The sequence below is a fragment of the Penaeus monodon genome, chromosome 10 (genome assembly GCF_015228065.2).
Source record: "Penaeus monodon isolate SGIC_2016 chromosome 10, NSTDA_Pmon_1, whole genome shotgun sequence".
Classification (NCBI taxonomy): Eukaryota; Metazoa; Arthropoda; class Malacostraca; order Decapoda; family Penaeidae; genus Penaeus; species Penaeus monodon.
In genome coordinates this window covers 10820366-10845319 of record NC_051395.1, presented here as the reverse complement: position 1 = coordinate 10845319, position 24954 = coordinate 10820366, and the positions used below count along the sequence as shown (strand labels likewise).

Here is a 24954-nt window from a genome sequence, read left to right as displayed (position 1 = left end):
AAAAAAATACTAAAACATTTCTCCTTTCTTTTGCGCCTCCCCCACGCCCACCCCTGTAGAATGAACACGCCTCAGTCCTCCAGAGAGACTTCTGCGAAAGAGTCGCTGAACTAATCAAGATGCAAAAAAGCGGAATTCTAAAACCTCGCCATAACAACTGTATTTTTTTTGAAGAGAGAGGGGGGGGGGGCGTCGTCAACTTAGCTGTCACTTTCACTTACCACTTTTCTTTATGGAATTTGTACTCGGAGTATTCCAATTATAAACAGACACGCGGAACCATTTTTTTTTTTTTTTTTTTTTTTTTACATGTGGCCATAGTTACGTGCGCCATTAGTGTGATGCAAGGATGACTGTGTGGCTCGCAGAGTGACATTTCTTATTTCCTTACCTCACCGAAGTAGAGTGAAAGAAAAGCAGAAATATATGAACAAAGGTATTAAATAAATATACATATAGCGGCCACAAAGTATATCCATAAAGAGAAACAAACAAACAAAACCAAGAAATACCGCCCATCCCTCATATGACTTCCCACTCTTAGAGCAAAGCAGATTTTCTCGAAACTACAGTAGAAAAAAATCCTCTTTTTCCCGCCTGAGTGAGCTATCGTAGACCCAGAAATACCAATTTTCCTGTCGGCACTTTTGGAAGTTAGTCTCACATCCCCTGATGTAAAAAAAATGAATCATTTTTCGACGGTGCAATCCTCGTTGTGTTTTCCACCGGGTTGGAGTCAGAAAATGTTATCACTGACGTACAGTCTTGCGCTATTTTCACCCCGGCTGTAACGGGTCGCGCCTGGTGGTTCCTCTGTAAATAATCGCTCTCCGTTATTTTCGCCTCTCAGACGTGTGGTGGAAAACAGAAGGTAGGGAATGGACGAGTCTGTCAATGACGCAAATAAAATCTAATGAGGCAAATATACCGGTGACTCATTTTTAACAGAACAATACGGTTTGACCTGCATTTCTTGGGAAATCACAGGATATGGCTCTTTGAAAATAAGAAATTGCGAAAAGCTCCCCGAAGAGGTTTTTGAAATATTGCATGACTGCAACATAACCTCAAACGTATGAGTAATAATTCTCAGATTCTCTCAGATTGCTGGAACGAATTTCTCGCGCAGATAAAAGAATACTACTATGAATCTTCGAACAAGCGAAGACTATATTACGGATAGTAAAAGTTTACATCCCGGCTTTAAAATGTGTAACCTAACTTTCGGCTCATCTGATTCAACGCATTCAAATTCGCAAGCATACGCGCGTAGAGGAATGAACAAAAGAAGGGAAACAGCATAACTTGCGTCGACGGGGTCCGTGGCAGCACGAGTCGGTCCCTCGGAGACACGTAGTTCAGCTACAAAACTCAGAGTTTACCAACTACATTAACGCTGCTCCCAAAAGGCGTTCCGCGGGAAAAAGTGCGTCGCCGCCATCCTATACTTCCTGTCTCGCTGTCGCCTCTTGAGAAATGCTCGATAAACCCGTGTTGCAATCTGCAGCGGAATGATTTAGGAGTGTTAGTCATTAAAAATGCTTAGCGATTCCAGTAAATCAAGCTATGTCTGGGGTAACGATCAAGATATTTCGAGTGGATTAATCTCACTCGACACACCACATGATCAAGCTCACGCCACTTGTTACAAGTAACTTGACCACCAGCCACACGTCAGGCTGTCCGGGCACTGCGGCCGCACGGCAGACAAAGGTCGACTCTGTAGATCGTAAAACGTACGTTGGCTTGTATTAGAGCCGATCCTGTGCGCATCAAGCATAAGGGAAAAAGTGCAATGTCATACGCGCGCTCTCCTTCACTCTGGGGCGTCCCGTTCCCTCCTCCCCGAGTGCAGGACAACCCTATCTCAGCGGTGCCGGGGCGAGACAGGGCAGGGCAGGGCGACCCCGGGCGGGTCTGGGAAACTGAAGCAGACACTCTCTGAGGGTGAGTGATCACCCTGTCTAACACTCCACCCTCAACCCCTATACACAATGGCTCAGTGTACGCCCTGTCTGCCTTGCCTTGTCGAGCCCCTTCGTCGCTCTGCCTCGGCTAGCAGCCTCAACGGGGGAAATTTACGACAAATTTGCTGCTTTGTTTTTTTTTTTGCCCTTTTTGTCTGGTTGTGTCTGCTTCTGCTTACTTACTATCGAATATTTATATTGGATAACTTACTAATACTATCAACAACCAAAATTCCATTAATTTTTTTCGAATTACATGTAATATTCTATAATTCCTTCTTTTCTCACGTACATTTTCAACGATATATACCGCCAAGAAACGCTCGAGCTAGAAGCAACTGCTTTTTAATACTAACATATAACTTTAATGCGATGATAGATGCAATTATTAATGGTGATACATGTAATGCTGACAGCGATAAAGATGTTATTAATAAAAATGAAAATAATATTGATAATAAATTGACATTAGAAATCAAGATAATCATGGAAATGAAAGTTATAGTAGTGATAATCATAAATATGTTAAAAATGCTAATAATTTGGCTTTGGCATTAATGATAACAGGAATAACGATAGTAATAATAATAATAATAATAATAATAATAATAATAATAAGTAATAATTATTTTATGTCGCATAACCAGAAGACTGTTATTTTATTTTGAACTAGAGCAATGACGATATGGATTTTCTTTCCGCGGCCGAAAGGAGCGAGGACCGAGCTTCCTTTTAAGGATCTTGCGATAATACTTGACAAATACAAAGGCGCATGTGAACAGACTAGATTGGAAAAATATACATTACACAGAAGACCACTTTTTTCGTATCACTTCCATCATCGGTTTTCTGATATCTTCATGTTTACAATGTCCCCTTACTTCTCTCTCTCTCTCTTTCTTTTTTCCCTCTCCCTCCCCCCCCTCTCTCTCTCTCTTTCTTTCTTCCCTCTCCCTCTCTCTCTCTCTCTCTCTCTCTCTTTCTCTCTCTCTCTCTCCCTCCCTCCCTCTCTCCCACACACGCACGCATGCGCATGGCTGTTTACCGGATGGCCGTCTGCAAAAGGTTTCCTGATATCATGAATCGTTGATTTCTTGCAGCACGTTGAAACGACTTCATTTTGGTGTTATATTCCCCAGTGGGACATAAGAAGGAGGAGGGAGAGAAGGAGTAATGGATAGAAGGAAAGGAGAAAATAGGAGAATGGGAAGAAAGGGAAGGAGAGAGGTGTGAAGGACGGAAGATGAGATAAATAGAGATTGATTCAAGGAGATAAAAAGAAAGAAATGGAAAGAGGAAGAGAGTGAGAGCGAACGGAAGCTAAATAGATAGATAGATAGATAAAGAGCGAAAGAAGGATGAGAGAGACATACACCATTGCTATTAGCATTATCAGTCCCCCCACTAACACGTGTGGCGATCACTCGATATTATGGAAGCGAACGTGACTGCCAACCCAGTCCTTCATCCTTCTCTCGTCTCAGTGACTGCATATTGCATCTTCAGAATTAATTAATCATGTTACCCAGCACAGAACCCACGCGTGCAGTCCAACCTGGCATAAACATAGAAATAAAGAATGGCTGCATAGAGACGCACAGATCGAGTGTATCGCTACCACAATTAATATTTATACAACGTCTCGATGGCAGCCTTCTGTGGCTTCTTAGTGACATGGGTACCATCTGATCCAAGGAGTGTTATTGATACAGCAAAATCGTCGTGTGACGGTTAGAACAAATCATCGTTTCGTTGTTGCAAATGGTGAAATTATTATTTCAAGAATTATCGTGTTACCGTTACACTATATCTTCGTCTTGGTTTAATAATTTGCCATCGTGTCATTGTTACAGCAAGCCGTCGAGCTATTATAACGGAAATTTACCAGACAATCATTACAGGAAATCGTATATAATCGCGCTACACATCATCTCGACCAAGCTGCGCCTCCTCCTCAACTCCAAAAATTCAACCAGCCCCTTCTTCTCCAAACGTGATTGTTGTGGGATTCCGCAAACACAAGCCGGTAAGGGAGGCCGCGGTCAGCGCGCCTGGAACTTTATCTTGCCATGTAATTCTTCGGAAGATTTAAGACTATTTTTCAAGCGCGTCGCAGCTGCGGTTAGCGAAGTTAAAGGTCGGCCATGTTTTAACTGGAGATCAAGAAAACCACCGTGTCTTGTTTCCGTCGGCGGGAAGGAGAAAATCACATTACTCCATCACCGAGCTGAAAAGGAAAACAATCCCGGTGTAACTACCTGTCGGCGCTTCAGCCAATACCAACAATAGAGGCTCCGGCCACACATCTGGCGCTGCGAGGCACGCCACGAGTCCTTCAAGTCTGATTTCATTTTATTCATTTAAGACGAAATCAGCCACAAGGACGCCGCCCCCTTCAGACTAGCCATAAAACCCACATTAAAACGCCAGCGAGGGGAAGACCAGACAAACCTGCAAGACCACGCGGGTCGGGAGACATCCTGGGAAGGTTTTAAGGGACGAATGTAAAACGTTCGTCCGACCTGTCCCAGGTTTACGAATCCCCCCTCTTCATGTCTCCTCTGATCACAATCCGTGTCAGACCGAGCCCTCCATTCCCCGAGCTCCCTTTCCCTTCCCCCTTTCCCCTTCACCCTCTCCCTCCCCCCTCCTCTTCTCCCTTCCCTTTCCCCTCCCTCTCCCTCCCTTCCTCGTCCCTCCAGCAGTCCTGGGGGTACCGTACAACCGGGAATTACATCCCACTACATCATATCTAATTGTTTTACCAGTGCGAGACCCAGCCGCATGTCGCCAACCTCGGGGCAGGAAGCGCCCCTAGGCCTACCCGCGGTTCACAGCCTCTTACTCTACTAATTACCTGTGTTTACCTTGGTAATAAGATACTTCAGACCGCCATTCTCTTTTGTCTTGTAACGTCACTGTATCTTATTTAATAGCGGTATTTATTACAGAAATTGCACAAAAGCGAGCTTGTATATCATTGTTATGGCTAGTGCTGATGTGAGTTTGCACGCTAAACTGTGCATTTCCCGTAAATACCCCAGAAACCGACAGGACAGCCGCTACCTTTCCAGGCGAAATCAAGACTAATAAACCGACGCCTTATTGTTAACACACGAACAATAAAGAAATAAAAACTCAACCAGTTTTACGAGTATGAATTGTTCCTTTACTTCACCTTTCTACAATACGTCAAATAAATGGCCGTCATCTTCCCCGGCCGTCGTAAACTCCCAATTCATCTCTTCGTAAGTGATCGGAATCGTAAAAGGATTTTGATAAAGCCCGCCGATTCCTCCCAAGAACCCGGCTCCAGAAATGGCTGTAAAACTATCCGGGACGACGATCGGGGATAATTTGCGGCCGTCCATTCATCAACTGCGCTTCGGTCATTAATCACGTATTAACTACCCTCGTTGCTGGTTTTGGCTAATGATGCTTTTAAACAAGAGCTCCCGACGGCGTGGGAATCGCTCGCCTTTCTTTAGTCTCGGGGAATTTTTTTTTTTTGGTTTCTTGGGGCTGAAAGGGAAACGGACATGAAAGCTCGATTTGGGATCTTTGACAAATATAATGATGGTGATAATAATTGGTGCTTCATACAGTCATTATTATTATCATCATCATCGTCATCAACATCATCATTACTAATAGTACTAGTAGTAGTAGTAGTAACATCAATAGTAGCAATAGCATCAATGGTAGTAGTAGTAGTAGTGGCAGTAGTAAATTCAAAGCCAACTGGCGCTGAGGAGGCCTAAGCGATTCATATCTGGCAGCCTTGGCAACGCCGCGATAAACATTTCCTGTTGTTGACCCACGAACCCGTTCAACCGTCGACGCAGCGCACAAAGGAATGCGAAAAAAAGGAGTCCTCTAGAGTAACTACGAAAACAAGCGAATCAAGTCCAGCTTTTAATTATATTACACACAAGGAGGCCTACTCCTGCCAGCGCAATTACGTCGTCGGCGGCAATTTCCAAAACGGATATCGCCGTAACAGACCACAAACAAACCCCGATAACAGAACAGTCTTGAAAACAACGCTAGAAGAAATCATAATTACGAAGATCGACGAACCATAAATCCCCCTTCCTGGCTCTTCCTCTCCCTCCCGCTTACCAGCTCCCTCCTCCCTAACATTTTCGTGTGAAATCAAAGGTCCTTAAGACATAAAGGTCATATCCCACGGAAAGGTCCATTTGTCTTGGTGGTAAATGATCCCGAGTTGCATGAATACATCAACGGCTTCAGGGAGTTACTCGCTCGCCGTGAATGAAGGTGATTCGCGGAGCATCATGATGCCTATGGATGAACTGACTGATCTTTAGAAAATATAGATGTAGAAACACACACACACACACACACACACACACACACACACACACACCGCACATACCACACACACACACACACACACACACACACACACACACACACACACACATATACATACATTCATAAGAGAGAGAGAGAGAGAGAGAGAGAGAGAGAGAGAGAGAGAGAGAGAGAGAGAGAGAGAGAGAGAGAGAGAGAGAGAGAAGAGAGAGAGAGAGAGAGAGAGAGAGAGAGAGAGAGAGAGAGAGAGAGAGAGAGAGAAGAGAGAAGAGAGAAGAGAAAGAGAGAGAGAGAGAAACTGGATAATGCAATGAACTATGTGAAAGACGTTGCCATATAAGTACACGTATTATCTCTAATCCCACTTGTCACCGAGATTACTACCCCCGATATCATTATCATCTCATATTATTATCAAACCTATATTGAATTCATAATCTACTCTGCACTATCGGATGATGATACTGAGGATAAAAACTGAAGGTCATCTGACGTCAGAGCTGCATACCCATCAACTGACATCTCCTTCAGGGCATCAGGGTTAGACATCTTTTTCCTTTCGATGCTATGCCCTGCCGTAATATACCCGCGCCCTTCAATGACCGGCACTGATTGCTGGCCTATAAGGGCTATTTCGGTATGGATGGTCGTTTTTTTATAGCCCTTCTGTCTTTCGTATAGTTACTCTGTCTTTGTCATTAGTATTCCGTCTATTGGATTTTAATCGAGTTTGGAGGGTCAGTGTTATACGTGATTCCTTGTCTTTGTTTTTGTGTGTGTGCCCCTCTCGTCGACAGCTTGTCTATCTCGCTATCTGTTTTGATTATCTCTTTGCTTGATGGTTCCTTTGTTGTTGTTTTTTTCTTCTTCTTCTTTGCATTGAAATTTGTCCATTCCATTTTCACACTGAGTCGTATCTACATTTCTTTGTTTGTGTTACTTCACTTGGCACTATGATCAGGTCATCCAATATGTTTTTCACACACACACACACACACACACACACACACACACACACACACACACACACACACACACACACACACACACACACACACACACACACACACAATTTCATAAATACACGTACGCGTACCGACTAATCGCCATCACAGAGCTGGCCTGCGGCGGCCGTCGAGTGATTACATGTCTAAATATTGGTGGATGACGAGGCGAATGTACGGTTCCCTCACTGCTTATTACGCAGACCATCGATGGGTATCATTTGGGATGACTCTTTACTGTATCTTATTACTTATTTGGATTTTCCATCTTCGTTGGTTGTAGCGTCGACTGAGTCTTGATATCCATCGGTTTTATTCATATCGTTAGAAAATCGTGGCGACATATGCTGGTAATGAGAAAATATATGCTTGAAAATAATAATACTGATAATGATATCGATACCATATAGAATACACTAAAACATCTTGTGCGATACAGCAGGAGGATCACAAGCAGTTCATTAGCCACGTTAGCGGTCATCTTGGCTCGCCCTCCCCGTCAGGAAGCCGTATCAATCACCCCTGCGCCCCCGATGAACCCCTGGCGACGTCTCCCTCCCACGAGTGCACAGCCTCCTTTTAGAAAACATGGCGCAGCCTCGGTAGCGTCAGCACGACTCCCTGGCCTTCCACGACCCACCCCTGACCCTCGTTGCTGGCCCCCATGGATGCGCCGGCAAGGTCACACCGCCTTCAGGTTCCCACACCAGGATGTAAGACAAGGTCAAGACAGTAGATCTGCGACGATATGTCTGCGTGTCGGCTCCTGTATCTTGTGATGCTATGCACGCCAATTCAGAGGAGGGACATCATCGTTCTACAGAGTACTAGCAAGAAAAAAGGGACCAGATTCGATCGAGATCTTTCATGGCATTCCAGAGATGTCTCTCACAGCGCGCGGGGGTCAAGCTAACATGACCTGCAACCTGACCTCTGTAACCAGGCGAGAAGGTTAGGGGTGCTGTGTTGGGCACGCATGGCGGACTCGGGACTGCTGGTCTGTGCAAACAACACTCATGTTTGCCAATTAAGTTATCCAGCATGACGGGTTTTGAGACTGTGAACGTGGGGCCCGAGGAATAATACGTCTGATAAGTGGCGATGGTCATAAAAACAACAAAACTAATGAAAACGCAAAGTAATCTGAAATGAACACCGATGACATCTATATTCGAACACCGTAAAAAAAAAAAAAAAAAAAAAAAAACGATACTCAACAGGAATGCCGCAACGATAGAAGTTGGTCCAAAACATTCCCTAACATTCCTTGTCATCCATCACGGGCAGGCCAATCCATCCACTCCACGGCATGCTGATGGGTGCACCACCCCATCCCCTTTACCCCTCTGGCGCCCTGGGACATCCCCCTCCTCTGGATCATGTGCCGGTAAATACGCGATAACATCATCAACAAAACAGATTAATGGCCCCAGAACCCCTTGAGTGTTCACGGGATGAAGGCGCAGAGGGGGAGGACCCCGGGGCAGGAGAGGAGGCTCCTAGGGCGGGGGCGCAAGGGGGTGAGGGAAGGGGGAAGAGATCCCTGAGGAGTTCTAAATCTCTGGTAAAAGTGTATGAAAATATCCTCATCCATCATGACGCGAAGCTGTGTCGCCGCGGGAGAACCTGTCAAAGTGACATCAGAGTCTGGCTAAAAAATAAATCTCGCCCCGAAACTTTGTGCTTCCGGGGAGAAAATATGCATTTAATTCTGAAAACTGCTGTATAATCCGGTAGCAACATGATGCAGTGACAGCCACAGACGAAACAAACGAAGAAAAAAGACAAGGAACATTAAAACTGCAAATATATGTACATATACAAAAGGCTCAGCGCTGTCTCGAGAGCGGAATGGCTTTGTTTACTTAAAACCTGAAGACAACACACATATAGACGGGGGCTGCACCCGGACGCTTACACATAGATTAAATTCATGTACGGCGCATGTGATCATGCGTTCGGAATTTCATTTAGTCAAGCCGAGACACACACTCTCTGGTAGCTTTTGAGCAATATACCCATTCTCACATCCTAGAAACGTGTATTCACGCCTCATGCAACACAATTTTATGGCAAGGAATGTGCTATAACACCAATGCATTTCGACCGTGTAACCAACTGGGTGTATTGGTCAGTTCAACACGTGTCGGTTAAGCGACTTGCGGAAATGGCAAGAGGAGTTGCCATGTTGGCTTTATTTGTTGTTGGAAGTTTCCTCTCCTTTTTTCCAAAAAACACAAGGATTTTTCGACTTTTCACCAAATATACCAGCATTAAGGAGAACATCAATAAATATACTACCAGCGACAGAAATCTGACATCTGTGCGTCATAGTTGGCACTGAATACTCTGACGACCTTTGGAAACTTTATGATGTAAGATGATGTAACTTTTTTCCCGTCTGCTCAGTTCAACTCCCAGTGCATGTACAGTATGATAGTGTTGAACAGCTGGAGAACAAATGTGACAGTATAGAAGAGCAGACATTTCTCTGCACATACAGTGAACTTCTTAACGTGTGTAATAATTAGTGAACGACTACCTGAGATCACAGTAAGTGAATTAGTGTTGAATATACGAAGAAAATGAAGTGAGACCCATGCATACCTCGGGAATTCTCGTTTTCTATTGCAAGAATTCATTGCTGTCTGCGCAAGAGTGAGTGAATTCACAGCGACAAATAAGTAATTTTCAATGGAACAGTGTCATTTAATAATCATGATGGCTTTAATTAACTCCACTGCAAATTTGCTATGCATGTTGTTGTTTTTCACATAGCAATTGGGCGATGTGTGGTGACAGAAAATGATAACATGTTAGTCATTACTAAAGGTGATCGCAATTTTATTCTTTGCACATGGCATTTTATTCCGCACGCACATTTTTGCCTCGCTCTCTTCATCAAATCTCGAACAAAACTAACACTAAACTTCGAAGTATGCAAAGAATCAACATACATTCCTAGTGTTTGGGGCCTGTATGTATATATTGTATATATATATGTGTACACACACACACACACACACACACGCACACGCACACGCACCGCACACGCACACGCACACGCACACACACATGCACACGCACATGCACACACACATGCACACACACACACACACACACACACACACACACACACACACACACACACACACACACACACACACACACACAGAGATATATATGTATACGGACGTATGTATGTATGTATGTATGTATGTAGGAAGGCAGGTAGGTAGGTAAGTATATCTGTGTGTGGGGGGGGGGGCATACACTTACTGTATGTACACACGTATTGCGTGCGTGTCTGGTCGTAACGTGCTTTTCGTTTTCATTCCTCAGAGAAAGAAAAATAAACGACAATTCAAGAAGAAAGCAATCTTCGCACGAAGAATAGATATAAGTATTTCAACCTAGAAATTGTTGCTTGGGATTTTTTTGCGTGTGGGAGTGGCGGACCTTGAAGAAAGCCCGGGCACTTGAGGATCGTGCGACTCGCCTGCCTTAGATATGTTGTCAATACGTCCGGCAGTTTCCTCGCCCGAGCACCCAGCCGCGGTCGCCGGCCAAATACCGAAGCGGGAACTGCTGAACACGTTACTGTCCCACTTGGCCGGCGGGAACAAAGGGCGAGTGGCGCTGGCAAAGGTGTTCCAGTGGATCTACAAAGGAGGCCCCTGCATCAAGACGGCCATCACCTGCGCCGTGGCAAGCGAGTGGGACGAGATATTTCTCAGCGATGAACAAAAGGAGAAGATAGAATCCGGCGCAGATCCCGAAACGTTCGACAGGCAGCTACTTTACTTCCTGCTGGAGAATACGTGCGGGTTGGCTGATGCCGATGAGTGCATGTGGACCACCCCAGGCGGCACGCTTGAGTACCTGATACACCAGGTGGCGTTCGGACCCTCGATCGAGATGGGCCCGATGGAGAGGTTGGCGGACTTCGAGGAGTGCATCGCCCGGATGCTGTGGAAGGCTGGCCACCTTTCCGGGAAGGACCCGCAGCTCGTGGAGGCGCTGCTCACGGAGATCAAGCAATACTTCGATCAAGTGAGGGGCATTATCGAGTCGGAGCCGGAGGCAGTGCCGCAATCCATTGTCACTCAAATTGTCGACATTTTGTCAAACAAAGACACTCCATCAACAGACGGTGACGAGGGCATTTTGGTTGACTATTTACTATGCCTTGTAGAAGAGTCGAAGCAAGACAAAAAGGTGATTGATATAGTCGTTCAGATAATGAAGAAATGCGATCAGTGGACCATTACCGGCGACATGATAAACGGCCTTGGCCTACTGCTGGACCAGGTGGTTCCCGAGAGGATGAATTTGTGGTTCGACTCGAACCCCTCGCCCAGCCGGGTACAGCCAGCGCTGGAGGACCTGGCGAAGCGGAGCGTGGAGGTCGACCTGTACACCTCCTCACGCTCAGGCGAAGGCGCCTCGTACCTGAAGGCTCTCACGGGACCCGGAAGCCTTTGCAAGGTGACGAGCTGCCAAGGCTTCGTTTCGGCTTCCACGGCCGAGCTCCTGCCGACGTCCGTGACGTCGCTCACGATCTCGACGGACTTCCAGAGCCTGCCGGCGCTGGCGGCGGCACTCGCCAGGCTGGAGGACCTCGACTGGTTCTGTGAGTATCAGCCTGCGTTTATGTTCCCCTTTTAAGTGTACACGGCTGACAACAAGTGGATAATATATACTGGTTAATACAAATCTTTATGAACACGGCCACACGTGCACAAGCACACACACACACACACACACACACACACACACACACACACACACACACACACACACACACACACACACACACACACACACACACACACACACACACACACACACACACACACACACACACACACACACACACAGAAGGAGGAAAAGAACTGGAAAGGTAGGTAAACATATATTTATATATGAATGCATGTATTTATATATAGATAAATGTATAGTTAAATAGATATATAAACAAATGATGACGTAAAGAGTAATCTTGACAAACTTTAAACACAGATTTTTGGTCTGGAAATAGAAATTCTCTTTAGATAGCTGATCTAATGACAGTATTTTGTTTACACATTGTACTGTATATAACCGCAATTTGTATAATTAGGTCTTTCGATAAGAACTGGATGAAATTTTGACAAGTGTTTGTGTAAGATACCATAAAAGAAATTCATCAGCATAGTAATCAAAGCAGAACCGCACATATTCACCAACGAAAACTACGAGAATTATTAATGACAATGTAAAGCTCGTTATACAACAATATTATTGAATAACAATAAATCAGTGGAAAGAATACGCCACTACAATAGAAAACACGCGTTTCCACAGCTCTGGGTCTGACCGACGACGCCCGCCCCGACCCCGAGACGCTGCCGCCCCTGCCCGGCCCCTTCATGTACATCGACTCCCCTCGCAACCTCAGCTCCGAGGACGTGCCCTGGTGGTGCCACGCCGCCCGACAGATGTGCCCGCCCTCGAGTGAAAGGCGGTACTCATACATGGGGGTTAGTCTCATCAAAGGTACGTCAACAGTGGAATACCTGTCCCACACCTGATGTACTGCAAAAGCTATCATCGTCTAGGTATTTTGCGTGCATGTATGCATGTATTGGATTATCACTTATGCTTCGTACGTATCTAACTCTCGATGGCCCGGCAGGAGGGGACTCCGAGCAGCTGATCCGGCAACTGCACGAGCGGGGCGTGTGGGCCGAGGATCTCCTGGTGACCTTCAGCACCTCCGACGTGGCGATTGACTGCGAGCGGCTGCAGAACTTGGCACTGGAGCTGGCGGTGTCCGACAACCCGAAAGTTTATCATAGATTTCTGATGTGTTTCATGGGAAGCATTCTCTGCCCATTCTCCGTGCTGCTATATTCGCATGAACAGAAAATTTGCTACTTTCGGCCTATTCGATATTGATTGTAATACGATATAAACTCCAATTTGCTCACATTCGTGTTCTTCACATTATATCTGCTGACAATCAGAAAATTGCTTTTCTTTTACATATCTCATGTTTAGGCAGTTCATCGTTATGATAATACGCACACAAACCTGACTAACAGAAGAGCAATATAATCTCTCTCTCTCTCTCTCTCTCTCTCTCTCTCTCTCTCTCTCTCTCTCTCTCTCTCTCTCTCTCTCTCTCTCTCTCTCTCTCTCTCTCTCTCTCTCTCTCTCTCTTTCATTTGCATACACCCCGCATGTGTGTGTGTGTGTGTGTGTGTGTGTGTTGCGTGTGTGTGTTGCGTGTGTGTGTGTTGCGTGTGTGTGTGTTGCGTGTGTGTGTGTGTGTGTGTGTGTGTGTGTGTGTGTGTGTGTGTGTGTGTTGTGGTGTGTGTGTGTGTGTGTGTTTGTGTGTGTGTGTGTGTGTGTGTGTGTGTGTGTGTGTGTGTGGTGTGGTGTGGAGAGGAGAGGAGTGAGAGTGAGAGAGGAGGAGTGAGAGTGGTGAGGAGAAGAGAGTGAGATGGAGTGAGTGAGTGAATGAGTAGAGGTGGGTGAAGAAGAGAGAGGAGTGAGTGAGTGAGTGAGTGAGTGAGTGAGTGAGTAGAAGTGAGTGAGTGAGAGAGTGATGAGAGAGAGGAGTGAGTGAGTGAGTGAATGAGTAGGTGGGTGAGTGAGAGTGAGAGAGGAGTGAGTGAGTGAATGAGTAGGTGGGTGAGTCAGAAAGAAAGAAAGAGAGAGAGAGAGAGAGAGGAGAGAGAGTAGGAGAGAGATGATAAGTGAGAGAGTGAGCGAGAGAGTGAGGAGCGAGAGAAAGAGAGAGTGAGAGAAAGAGAGAGAGTGAGAGAAAAAGGAGAGAGTGAGAGAGGAGAGTGAGAGAGAGAAAAGAGGAGGAGAGAGAGGAGAGAGAGGAGAGAGAGAGAGAGAGAGAGAGAGACATTAATGCATCCGAACAGATGTTTGGACGTGCAACATGTGGAAACAGAGGGAATCGTTGCCAGCGATCTCTGTTCTATCCTGGTGTCTTTAGTTTGTTTGTTTGTTTCTTTGTGTTCACCTCTACTGTATATGCTATTCACTTTCTAAAGTTAAGAATAGGATAAGCAAGGGAAGAAATGAGAGTAATGAGGATAATCTCCGAAATTATATCTCCCTTTTAGTATTACACAACATACTTTATTTTCCACCTCGGCCAAGTGGGTCTACGCACAAGGCAGCTCACTTTACACTCGGCATTACCCAAGCATCCCCGTCTTTCACTGTAAACATTCTTTGTAATTGGTCCTGAAGAGCACCAGGAAGAAGAAAGACTGTTCTGTGCGTCGCTGTGAGCCAATTCTGATTGTTATATATGAAAGGCAATTTTTTTTTCTTGCTGTGAAATGGAAAATTTGCATCGGGTATCTTAATTTTCGATGACTGTGCTCTGCTTGTGCAAGACGCAGGTTATTGCATTGATGAGAAAATGCGAATTGGATATAATAGTCACAATTAATAGCAATTACGTTATGATTGGGGATTTATTATGAATTAATTCAAGTGTTCGGTGCTACCAGGCTTTGAGTTTCATCAGTTAACAATTATTTAACGAGATGTTATTTGCTCCAGGTCTGCGACATCAGGATGTGAAAACCATGAGAACTTTTATATTTTCCTTAACTGGAGGGATTCCCTATCGCGACAGTTATACATATATTATGGCATATATAACTGTGAAAAACTACTGTATTACACACGTGTACTAAAGGCCTTGTACAGTTGCATATCATTAACACATCATTGCCTTACTTTTCCAGAGTTAAAAAAATATATATTTCAAAATAAATAGGTGGAGCTTCTGAAACCAGCTAGAGGTCTGGTGGAAATTTAAGTGGGTGAACTTTGGAAACTTCTTGGAATATATTGTCAATACGACCAACCGTTTCTTCATCGAACACCGTGCCACGGCTTCAAGCCAGACACCGAAAAGGGAGCTTCTGAATGCATTGCTAGTACATATGGCTGGCAAGAATAAAGGTGGAATCGCTCTGGCAAAAGTGTTTCTGTGGCTCAAGAAAGGAGGTCCTTGTATCAAGACGGCCGTCACTTCCGCTGTGGAAAGGGAGTGGAAGAGTGTATTCCTCGAAAATGAACAGAAGGAAAAAATAGAAACGGGGGAAGAGCCAAAAATGCTTGATATGCAGCTACTCTACTTCTTGCTCCAGAATAGGTGTGGCTTGGCTGAGTCTTGGGAAGTCTGGGACACTCCTGGCGATACTCTGGAACATCTCATCGGCTTAGTCCACTACGGGCTACCCATGGGTACAAAGGAAAGACTGGTGAAGTATGAGGAACATGTCTTTGAAATGTTACAGAAAGCTGCAAGCCTATCAGGGACTGATCCAATCACATTGGAAGATACACTGACAGAGATTAGACAGTGCTTTGATCACATAAAGGAAATGCTTGACCGTTCCAAAGGCTATTGTTAAGACAGCAGTCGATATTTTATCAAACCAAATAAGAGATAGTCATCGCGACCTCACTGATTACTTTCTCTGCATCATAGAAGAAATTAACCAGGATGAAGATGTCATTAAATTAAATGTCTGGCTATTGAAAAATTGCGATCAGTGGACCATTACCGGCGACATGATAAACGGCCTTGGCCTACTGCTGGACCAGGTGGTTCCCGAGAAGGATGAATTTGTGGTTCGACTCGAACCCCTCGCCCAGCCGGGTACAGCCAGCGCTGGAGGACCTGGCGAAGCGGAGCGTGGAGGTCGACCTGTACACCTCCTCACGCTCAGGCGAAGGCGCCTCGTACCTGAAGGCTCTCACGGGACCCGGAAGCCTTTGCAAGGTGACGAGCTGCCAAGGCTTCGTTTCGGCTTCCACGGCCGAGCTCCTGCCGACGTCCGTGACGTCGCTCACGATCTCGACGGACTTCCAGAGCCTGCCGGCGCTAGCGGCGGCACTCGCCAGGCTGGAGGACCTCGACTGGTTCTGTGAGTATCAGCCTGCGTTTATGTTCTCCTTTTTATTATACACAACTGATAACAAGTTGTGGATAATATATACTGTCTGATGCAAATCTTTATGAAGACAGACCGCGATTATCACGCGCGCAAACATGTACACGTACACTTACACGTGTACAATCTCAGAAATACACATGTATACGTATATATTTGTGTACATATAACCTCCAGATGTACGTGTGACCGACAACGCTCTTCCTGACCCCGAGACGCTGCCGCCTCCGCCCTCCCCGTTCATGCACATCGACTCTTCTCGCGACCTGGGCCCCGAGGACTGCCCTGTGGGGTCACGCCGCCCGGTGGATGTGCCCGGACGGAAGATGCGCGTCTGTGTCAGTCTGTCTTGTGACGGGTACGTATCCACTTGCCCTAGAACAAGGGGTATGGATGGGTGGGTGGGTGGATGGATGGATGGGTGGGTGGGTGGGTGGATGGATGGATGGATGGATGGATGGATGGATGGATGGATGGATGGATGGATAGATAGATAGATAGATAGATAGATAGATAGATAGATAGATAGATAGATGGAAGGAAGGAGGAAGAAAGGAGAAAGGAAGGATGGATAGATGGATGAATGGATGGATGGATGGATGGAAGGAAGGAAGGAAGGAAGGAAGGAAGGAAGGAAGAAGGAAGGGTGGATGGATAGAAGGATGGATCAAAGGAAGGAAGGAAGAAAGGAAAGAAGGAAGGGTGGATGGAAGGAAGGAAGGAAGGAAGGATAGATACATGAGTGGCCAAGTGGACCGATGGGCAGAAAGACAGACAGACAAACCAAAAAATAAGACAGATAGAAAGACGGATACATGATTTTTTTCTCTCTCCCGTATAGCCAACTCTACCGCCTAACTCCCCGCCAGGAGAGGACTGGGACCCGCTGATCCGGCAGCTGCACGACCGCGGGGTGTAGTAGGGTCGAGGACCTGGACGCGAACTGCAGCTCCTCCTCGAGCCGTGATCGACTGTGATCGACTTGGCGCTCGACCTTGGTGTCCCTCCCGGCGCACGTGTGTAGATATCTTCAGAGCTTGAGTGATGATTAAAGAAAAGAGGTTTTATTTGGGAACTGTCGAGGTTTAGCGTTAGCTCGTTGGAAAAAGATGCGGCAGGCTCGGTTGGGTGATTTGTTAGCGATTCCTGGCTGAGTGTTAATGTGTTTTGTTATAAATTGTGATTTATTAAGATCAAATGATAATAATAAAAATGGTGTTGCTTTATTATTATTTTCATTTACACTCACGGTTGAAAACAATAACCTAAGCTTTACACACACATATAAATCTCTCTCTTTCTTTCTCTCTTTATCTCTCTTTCTCGTCCGCTGAGAGAGAGAGAGAGAGAGAGAGAGAGAGAGAGAGAGAGAGAGAGAGAGAGAGAGAGAGAGAGAGAGCGAGAGAGAGAGAGAGAGAGAGAGAAGCGAGAGCGAGAGAGAGAAGCGAGGAGCGAGAGAGAAAATGAGAAATCGAGAAAGAGACAGACAGACAGAGAAAGAGACTGGACTGCCTCCCGTCTACCCGAACTCGACCCATCCTTCCCCCGCTGCAGCCAAACGCACTTCCTATCCCTCCGACATTCTTCCCACGCACTTCTCGGCGGTCTGCGCCCATTACCTGCTCCTTAACACTCCCTCAGCGCCCTCCGGGGTAGAGAGAGAGAGGAGAGAGAGAGAGAGAGAGAGAGAGAGAGAGAGAGAGAGAGAAAGAGAGAGAAAGAGAGAGAAACAGAGATAGACACAGAGACACAGACAGAGAAAGACAGACATACAGACACATACAGAGACAGAAGCCCCTCTCCTTCCTCCCTCCAAGCGCCATCACCCCCCCCCCTCCCTCCTTCCCCTCCTCCCCACCCAACCCCACCCTACCGCCGGCGCAGAGCAATTCCCTCCTCCCCAACGCCCTACCCACTGCTCTCCCTGTAGTTACCTCTCGCCCGCTGACGTGCCGGGTCCTCCTTCCGCAGACAAGCCGGACTTTATCTTTATGCAAATACCCGCCTGCAGCCACCGTTCTTTATACCCACACGCGTCGCCGCTCGTCAACATCTTCTTGATATTAACTTCATTCTCCCTCCCCTCCCGCCCCCCTATTAGCCTCCGGGATCTAATTAAATTGTTTATGATGTGTGTGGAGGGTGTTCTCTTTATACCAACTTCTGCCTTATTCTTATTTTCCTACTTTTTTTTCCCTTTCTTTTTGTGTTTGTTTACATTGTTCCTATGATCATTATCCCCATTCTTAGCATCCTCATTTTCAACACCATCATCATCTCTGTTAAAATCATCACTTTCCTTTATCCTTATCAGTATCAATACATTAATTTATTACATTACTCATATGGTAGTTATTACCACTCTCATTAATCCTGTCACGACTTAATTAAACTCTCATTATCATCACTTCTCCCCCTTATCATTCTCAGTGTTTTGTCATAGTTATCATTCACACTAGATAAACATAAGATAGGGTTTACAAAAATGAGGTAGAGGCAGAGGGAGCGCAGGGTGAGGGGCAAGGGTGAGGGAAAGGGAGCGCAGGGTGAGGCAGGGTGAGGCAGAGGGAGCGCAGAGGCCGCAGTGGACGGCAGGGGGCAGAGAGCAGGTCCTCATCTTATGGCTTGCTGGACTTCCTCCATCTCACCCCTTTTTTGAGTTGTATACAATGCTTGCAAGTAGATTCCCATTCATGTGGCCGTAAATGTATTGCACTCTCTCACTCTCTCTCTCCCTCTCTCTCTCTCTCTCTCTCTCTCTCCCTCTCTCTCTCTCTCTCCCTCTCTCTCTCCCTCTCTCTCTCCCTCTCTCTCTCTCTCCCTCCCTCCCTCCCTCCCTCCCCTCCCTCTCCCCTCCCCCTCCCTCTCCCTCTCCCCCTCCCTCTCCCGCTCCCTCTCCCCCTCCCTCTCCCCCTCCCTCTCCCTCTCCCGCTCCCTCTCCCTTTTCTCCCCCTCCCCCCCTCTCTCTCTCTCTCTCTCTCTCTTTTCTCTCTCTCTCTCTCTCTCTCTCTCTCTCTCTCTCTCTCTCTCTCTCTCTCTCTCTCTCACTCTCTCTCTCTCTCCCTCTTCTCTTCTCCTCTTTTCTCATCTATTGTTTTCCCTTCCCCATCCCCTCTCTGCGCTTTTCCCTCTACCTCTGCTTCCCTTTCTTCCCCCTTCTCTCCGACCCTCTTTTCCTTCCCTACCCCTTCTTCCTCCCCTCTGCCCGCCCCCCGCCCCCTCCCCCTCCTACCCTCTGTCCGTCTGGCGATTCCTTCGTCTCACCTTCTCTCGGCCCAAATGCGGCGCCGGGTAACTTCCCATGCTCGCCGAGCCTTTACTTTGCCTCTGATACAACCTTTCAAGGAAAGTTCGGATCCTCCTAATGTTTGTGTTTATAGGCAGTCCCGTTATATACGCACGGGGAGGAAAGTAATTCACGCAAGAGCAGACAAAACGCAGGTTAAAAATGTGGAGTCACGTAAACACAAATATTACGGAAGAACGACCCACGTGCGCGGAGGAATGGTCGACAAACATACTGTATCGCGGGAAAGGTTATGGTGCCAGCTCGCGGCCCAAGGGTCATGCCCGCCCTCCGTTTCGGTTAGCACGGCCTCAACCATACACCTTTGCCCAAGGGTCGTGAGCGGGGGGAGTGTGCAGGTCGTGATTGGCGACGGCTGGCCACGCCCCTACTCCAGCACGACAGGTCATAAGGGTCATGGAAGATTAACTTAAACGTTAGTATCCCCATCCTCGTTTCCTTAAGTTTCCTGTTGACTTTTAGTCTGTTGACAAAAGAGACTGGTGGGCCCCGCCTTTCTGTCCTACACTAAACACACGCACGCACGCACGCACACACAGACACGGACACACACCTACACACACACACACACACACGCACACACACACACACACAGCACACACACGCACACGCACACGCACACGCACACCACACACACACACACACACACACACACACACACACACACACACACACACACACACGCGCAAATACACAAACACAAACACAACCCCCACACCCATTCACCCACCCACTCACATACCCCCCACCCCCTTAGTAGTTCTCCATGCTCAGATATCCAGCAGTAATACCTACTCAGAACTAGCACTCACCAAACAACACATCTACGACATACCCAAGAAAAAAATCGAATCGCCAGGGCGCTCATAGCTGCCTTCATGACCCCGTGACCCCGCGCGCCGCATCGGACGGAGTAGAAGAAGCTGGGACATAAAACTTGCATTATCCGCATCCGATGGACTATCGATTCCATTCCTCGTGGGAGAGCTCATTCAGAAAAGAAACTTTCTCATTGAGGATGTAAGATTTCATATGGTTAATTTCATTATATCATGTGAAGTCTATCACAGTATACAGTCATCTATATATATATATATATATATATATATATATATATATAGATATATATATATATATATATATATATATATATATATAAACAACAAACACGCAGACAGACAAATGTAAAACTGTTCACATCCTCATAAAACCGACTGATTTGATACTGATTTCTTGAATGGTCCATTATAGTTAAAGTCCCCATTTTCTTCTCGATGAAATGCCAAGAAAGAACAAACATAAAATAGAGGAAGATTCGAAATATGCATCATTTCTATAAAAAGTTAATCAACACATCGTAATTAAAACACCCAGAGTAAGGAAGGACCACCAAATCGCGCTTTGTCGAGTGAGATAAAACCGAGGATGGGCTGTCTAGCTTGACTCGAAACGTCGTTCTTTATTCATTTCTTATTCGGTTATATGTTATTTCAGTTTGTACGTGCGCTACTGCGTTCGTGTTTTGTTCACCACCATATAAATAAACAAAATTCCTTTACTTTTTTTCGTTTCTTGTAACTTTGCCGGAAAAGGTTAATCAGACGATCCTTCTCCTCCGAGTCATCTTCAGGATCTCTCCGCCATTTATTTTTTGTAAGTACATTTTTTTTCATTGACCTATTAAGTCTTTTTGTGGTTTCTCATCCCGCAAGGTGACCTTATCGGGTTTCAAAGAACAAGACAACCTTTCTTACCTACAAATCCTCTCCCCCCCTCTCTCTCTCTCCCTCCCTCTCTCTCTCTCTCTCTCTCTCTCTCTCTCTCTCTCTCTCTCTCTCTCTCTCTCTCTCTCTCTCTCTCTCTCTCTCTCTCTCTCCCTCTCTTTTTCAACATTATCGAGCATCCTTGAGGTCAACTTTTCTCTCCCCCTTGAAGACCTGCTAACCTGATTCAGCTGACCCGCAGTTTACTAGCCTCTGACTGACTCTAAGCGAGGGCTTATCTCCGCCACGGAAACTTTAAAGATGCGAGCTGTATGGTTACTTCTTTTCCCTCCTTCCCTTCTCCGTGTTTCTTGTTTCTTCTTTCCTCTTTCCTTTCTTCCTTTCTAATCTACAAAGGCCGGTTGTAACTTATGACAACCGTGATGTCAAAAATCGAAGATGAGAGAGAGAGAGAGAGAGAGAGAGAGAGAGAAAGAGAAAGAGAAAGAGAAAGAAACAGAGAGAGAGAGAGAGAGAGAGAGAGAGAAAGAGAAGAGAAGAGAGAGAGAGAAAGAAGAGAAAAGAGACAGAGAGAGAGAAGAGAGAGAGAGAGAGAAGAGAGAGAGAGAGAGAGAGAGAAGAGAGAGAAGAGAGAGAGGAGAGAGAGAGAGAGAAAGAGAGAGAAGAGAGAAAGAGAGAAAGAGAGAGAAGAGAGAGAGAGAGAGAGAGAGAGAGAGAGAGAGAGAGAGAGGAGAGAGAGAGAGATAGGGAGGGAGAGGAGAGAGAGGGAGAGAGGAAGAGAGGAGAGAGAAGAGAGAGAGAGAGAGAGAGAGAGAGAGAGAGAGAGAAAGGGGCTTTTTAGAAGAAAAAAAAAAGTTTTCAACAAAACTACCCTCTCATTCATTTTGCAACAAAAGTAACGTCCCTGAAAAAAAATCCATGAAAGAGTTTCACAAACGTCCGAAGGTGAAGGATGGCACTGTCTGCAATAGGAAAGGCCCAGTGCCACATCCCTGCCGCCCTGCCCGGCCGAGACGACACGCCAGGCACATCGCTGTCCGCCTTCACGCTAAATTGACAAAATGAATTCGCTAAAAGTTTTCTTTGGGATGCCAAAAGTTCAGTCCAATTCAAGGCGGGTAATAACATAAATATAAAAGTATAAAACAAATATCATAACAAAGGATAAGGAAAAAGAAAGCGAAAATATACAAAAGACCAGAGAGAATAAGAACAAAAAAAAGATAACGAAAAAATACAGACTAACAGAGTGAATAAAAAAGAAGTTTAAGAAGGAAAAGAAAGGCATAAAATCATAATGTAAATTTAGTTGCGGGCGAGACAGAATGAAGGGGACTGCGGCCGCCCTTTCCCTATTGTGTTTATGGCGAGGCGATGGCGGTGGCGGAAACCCGCTGCACCACAGTCTGCCGCACCGCCCGCAACACCCAGAATTATTGCCCCTACAAACATTTATTGGAATCTACGTTGCTTTCTTGTGCTTTACGGAGCAATAAAGAGAATCTATGATCCAAACTGTCCCAATTCATATGGGGCGCGGGGGAAAATACGACAGCGCTCTCCGGTGATGGAAGGAGAAGGCGGACGGTTAACTTGGGGCTGACTCGGGTTAGCTCGCTGGGCTGGCGGCCGGGAGGCTGTGAAGATGCTGAGCCTTCAGTGCAGTGCAAGATGGCAGGAAGGGCGATTCGCGACTTGCGATAATAACACTATTAAACCCTAAATCAGCAATAAAAATGTGATTATTGGCAAGAGATTGGCAGGATCAAAAAGCAAAAGTCAAGAAAGAGAGAGAGAGAGAGAGAGAGAGAGAGAGAGAGAGAGAGAGAGAGAGAGAGAGAGAGAGAGAGAGAGAGAGAGAGAGAGAGAGAGAGAGAGAGAGAGAGTACTTCTCAAGTGAAAAGGCAATAGAAAGTCCAAGCGTAGTGTGCGTACATCGCCCAGGGACCCCGCGGGAGGGAGAGGTGGAAGGGGTGATACAGCGTCCCGGGGAAGCGATGGGACGTAAAGGACACCGCAGGTATACTTGGGGTGTCCATCGGTGTCCATCGCAGAAGGAGAGGATCTACGTACAGGGAATCCTTTTAGTACTTTAAGGCACAGTTAACGTTCTAGAGATGTTAACTTTTGGGTAAATGTCCAGAGTATTTGCGCATATGTTGGCTGATATATTATGGTTGATATTTAGTATGCTGTATTTTTCATTTTGCAAGATGAAGAGGAGAAGAGAGGCGGGCAACAGGAGAAATTTATGAAAGCAAAAAGACAGATAAAAGACTGATAAATGGGGAAAAGTCTGTAATATAAGACGAAGAGCGAAGGAGGGTGTGCGTATAAAAGCAACCATTACGAATGTCTTAAATTAGACTACGAACCGAGAAAAGGTTTGGACAAAGCCCGAAAGACAAACAATAAAAAAAAACACACACACAACGAAAGAACGAAAAGACAAAAAAAAGAGAAGGAAAAGAGCAAAAAATGAGAGGATGAGAGGAAACAAGAGGCGAAGGAATGGCATAAGGGCGAGGGAGGGCACCTACTCGTATTTACACAGCAATTACCACGGCCAGGGAGGCTGAAGTGATGTCACCTTTGCGGTCTCGTGTTACCTTGCCACGTATTTGTCGTCCATGCGAGGTCCGGCTTTTGGGAGAATGGGAGGGTGGAAGGGAGGGAAGGAGGTAAGAGGGGAGGGAGGAGAATGGGAAGGGGGAGGAAGAAGGGGGCGGAATGAGAGGGAGAATGAGGGGGAGAGGCGACGAAGAGATTGCCGAGACCTTAGCGAGAGGACGAATGAGGCGTGAGGGGGCGGTAGAAAGGGGGAGAGAGGAATGAGGGGAGGAAAGTTTGGGTTGGGACGGGGGAAGAATTCGGCAAGAGAATGGGTCGGAAGTAAGCAGGGAGAGAGAGAGGGAGAGGGAGAGAGATAATAAACGGAAATATTGAGAGGCATAAGTATATACAGTATGTATGTATATGTGTGTGATAGTGTACACACACACACACACACACACACCACACACACACACACACACACACACACACACACACACACACAACACACACACATATATAATATATACTAAATATATATATATATATAGTAATATATATATATATATTATATATATATAAATATATATATATATATATATTAATATATATATATATATATATATATATATATATATATATATATATATATATAAATATAGAATATACATATAATAAATAATATATATGTATATATGTGTGTGTGTGTGTTTTTGTGTAGTGTGTGTGTTGTGTTGTGTGTGTGTGTACACTATCACAACATATAATCATACGTATATACTTATGCCTCAATATTTCCGTTTATATACATATATATATAATATATATATATATATATATATATATATATTATATATATATATATATATATATATATATATATAATAATGATATACGTAACATATACCTATATATATGAAAATACATATATATATATATAGTATAATATATATATATATACATATATATAATAATCCAATATATATATGTATGATATATATATATATATATATACATATAATATAGATATATATAATATAATATATATATTAATATAATTATGTATACATATACCTATATATA

The 24954-nt window shown here is 45.4% G+C and overlaps 1 protein-coding gene and 1 pseudogene across 3 annotated transcripts; both read left to right on the top strand.

Moving 5' to 3' along the window:
* The first annotated feature begins 9708 nt into the window (after positions 1 to 9708).
* On the top strand, positions 9709 to 13280 carry LOC119577816. Of its 3 annotated transcripts, none has more exons than XM_037925387.1 (4): positions 9709 to 9862; positions 10652 to 11942; positions 12656 to 12847; positions 12987 to 13280. In XM_037925387.1, the coding sequence occupies exons 2-4, from the start codon at positions 10820 to 10822 to the stop codon at positions 13247 to 13249; spliced, it is 1578 nt and encodes a 525-aa protein (XP_037781315.1). In that variant the 5' UTR covers positions 9709 to 9862; positions 10652 to 10819; the 3' UTR covers positions 13250 to 13280. The 3 variants fall into 3 exon arrangements, with proteins under 3 accessions (XP_037781315.1, XP_037781317.1, XP_037781316.1); XM_037925389.1 differs by having other exon boundaries at positions 9709 to 9967; XM_037925388.1 differs by having other exon boundaries at positions 9709 to 9993.
* Positions 13281 to 15172: 1892 nt separating this feature from the next.
* Positions 15173 to 17206, top strand: LOC119577521 (annotated as a pseudogene).
* Positions 17207 to 24954: the final 7748 nt, after the last annotated feature.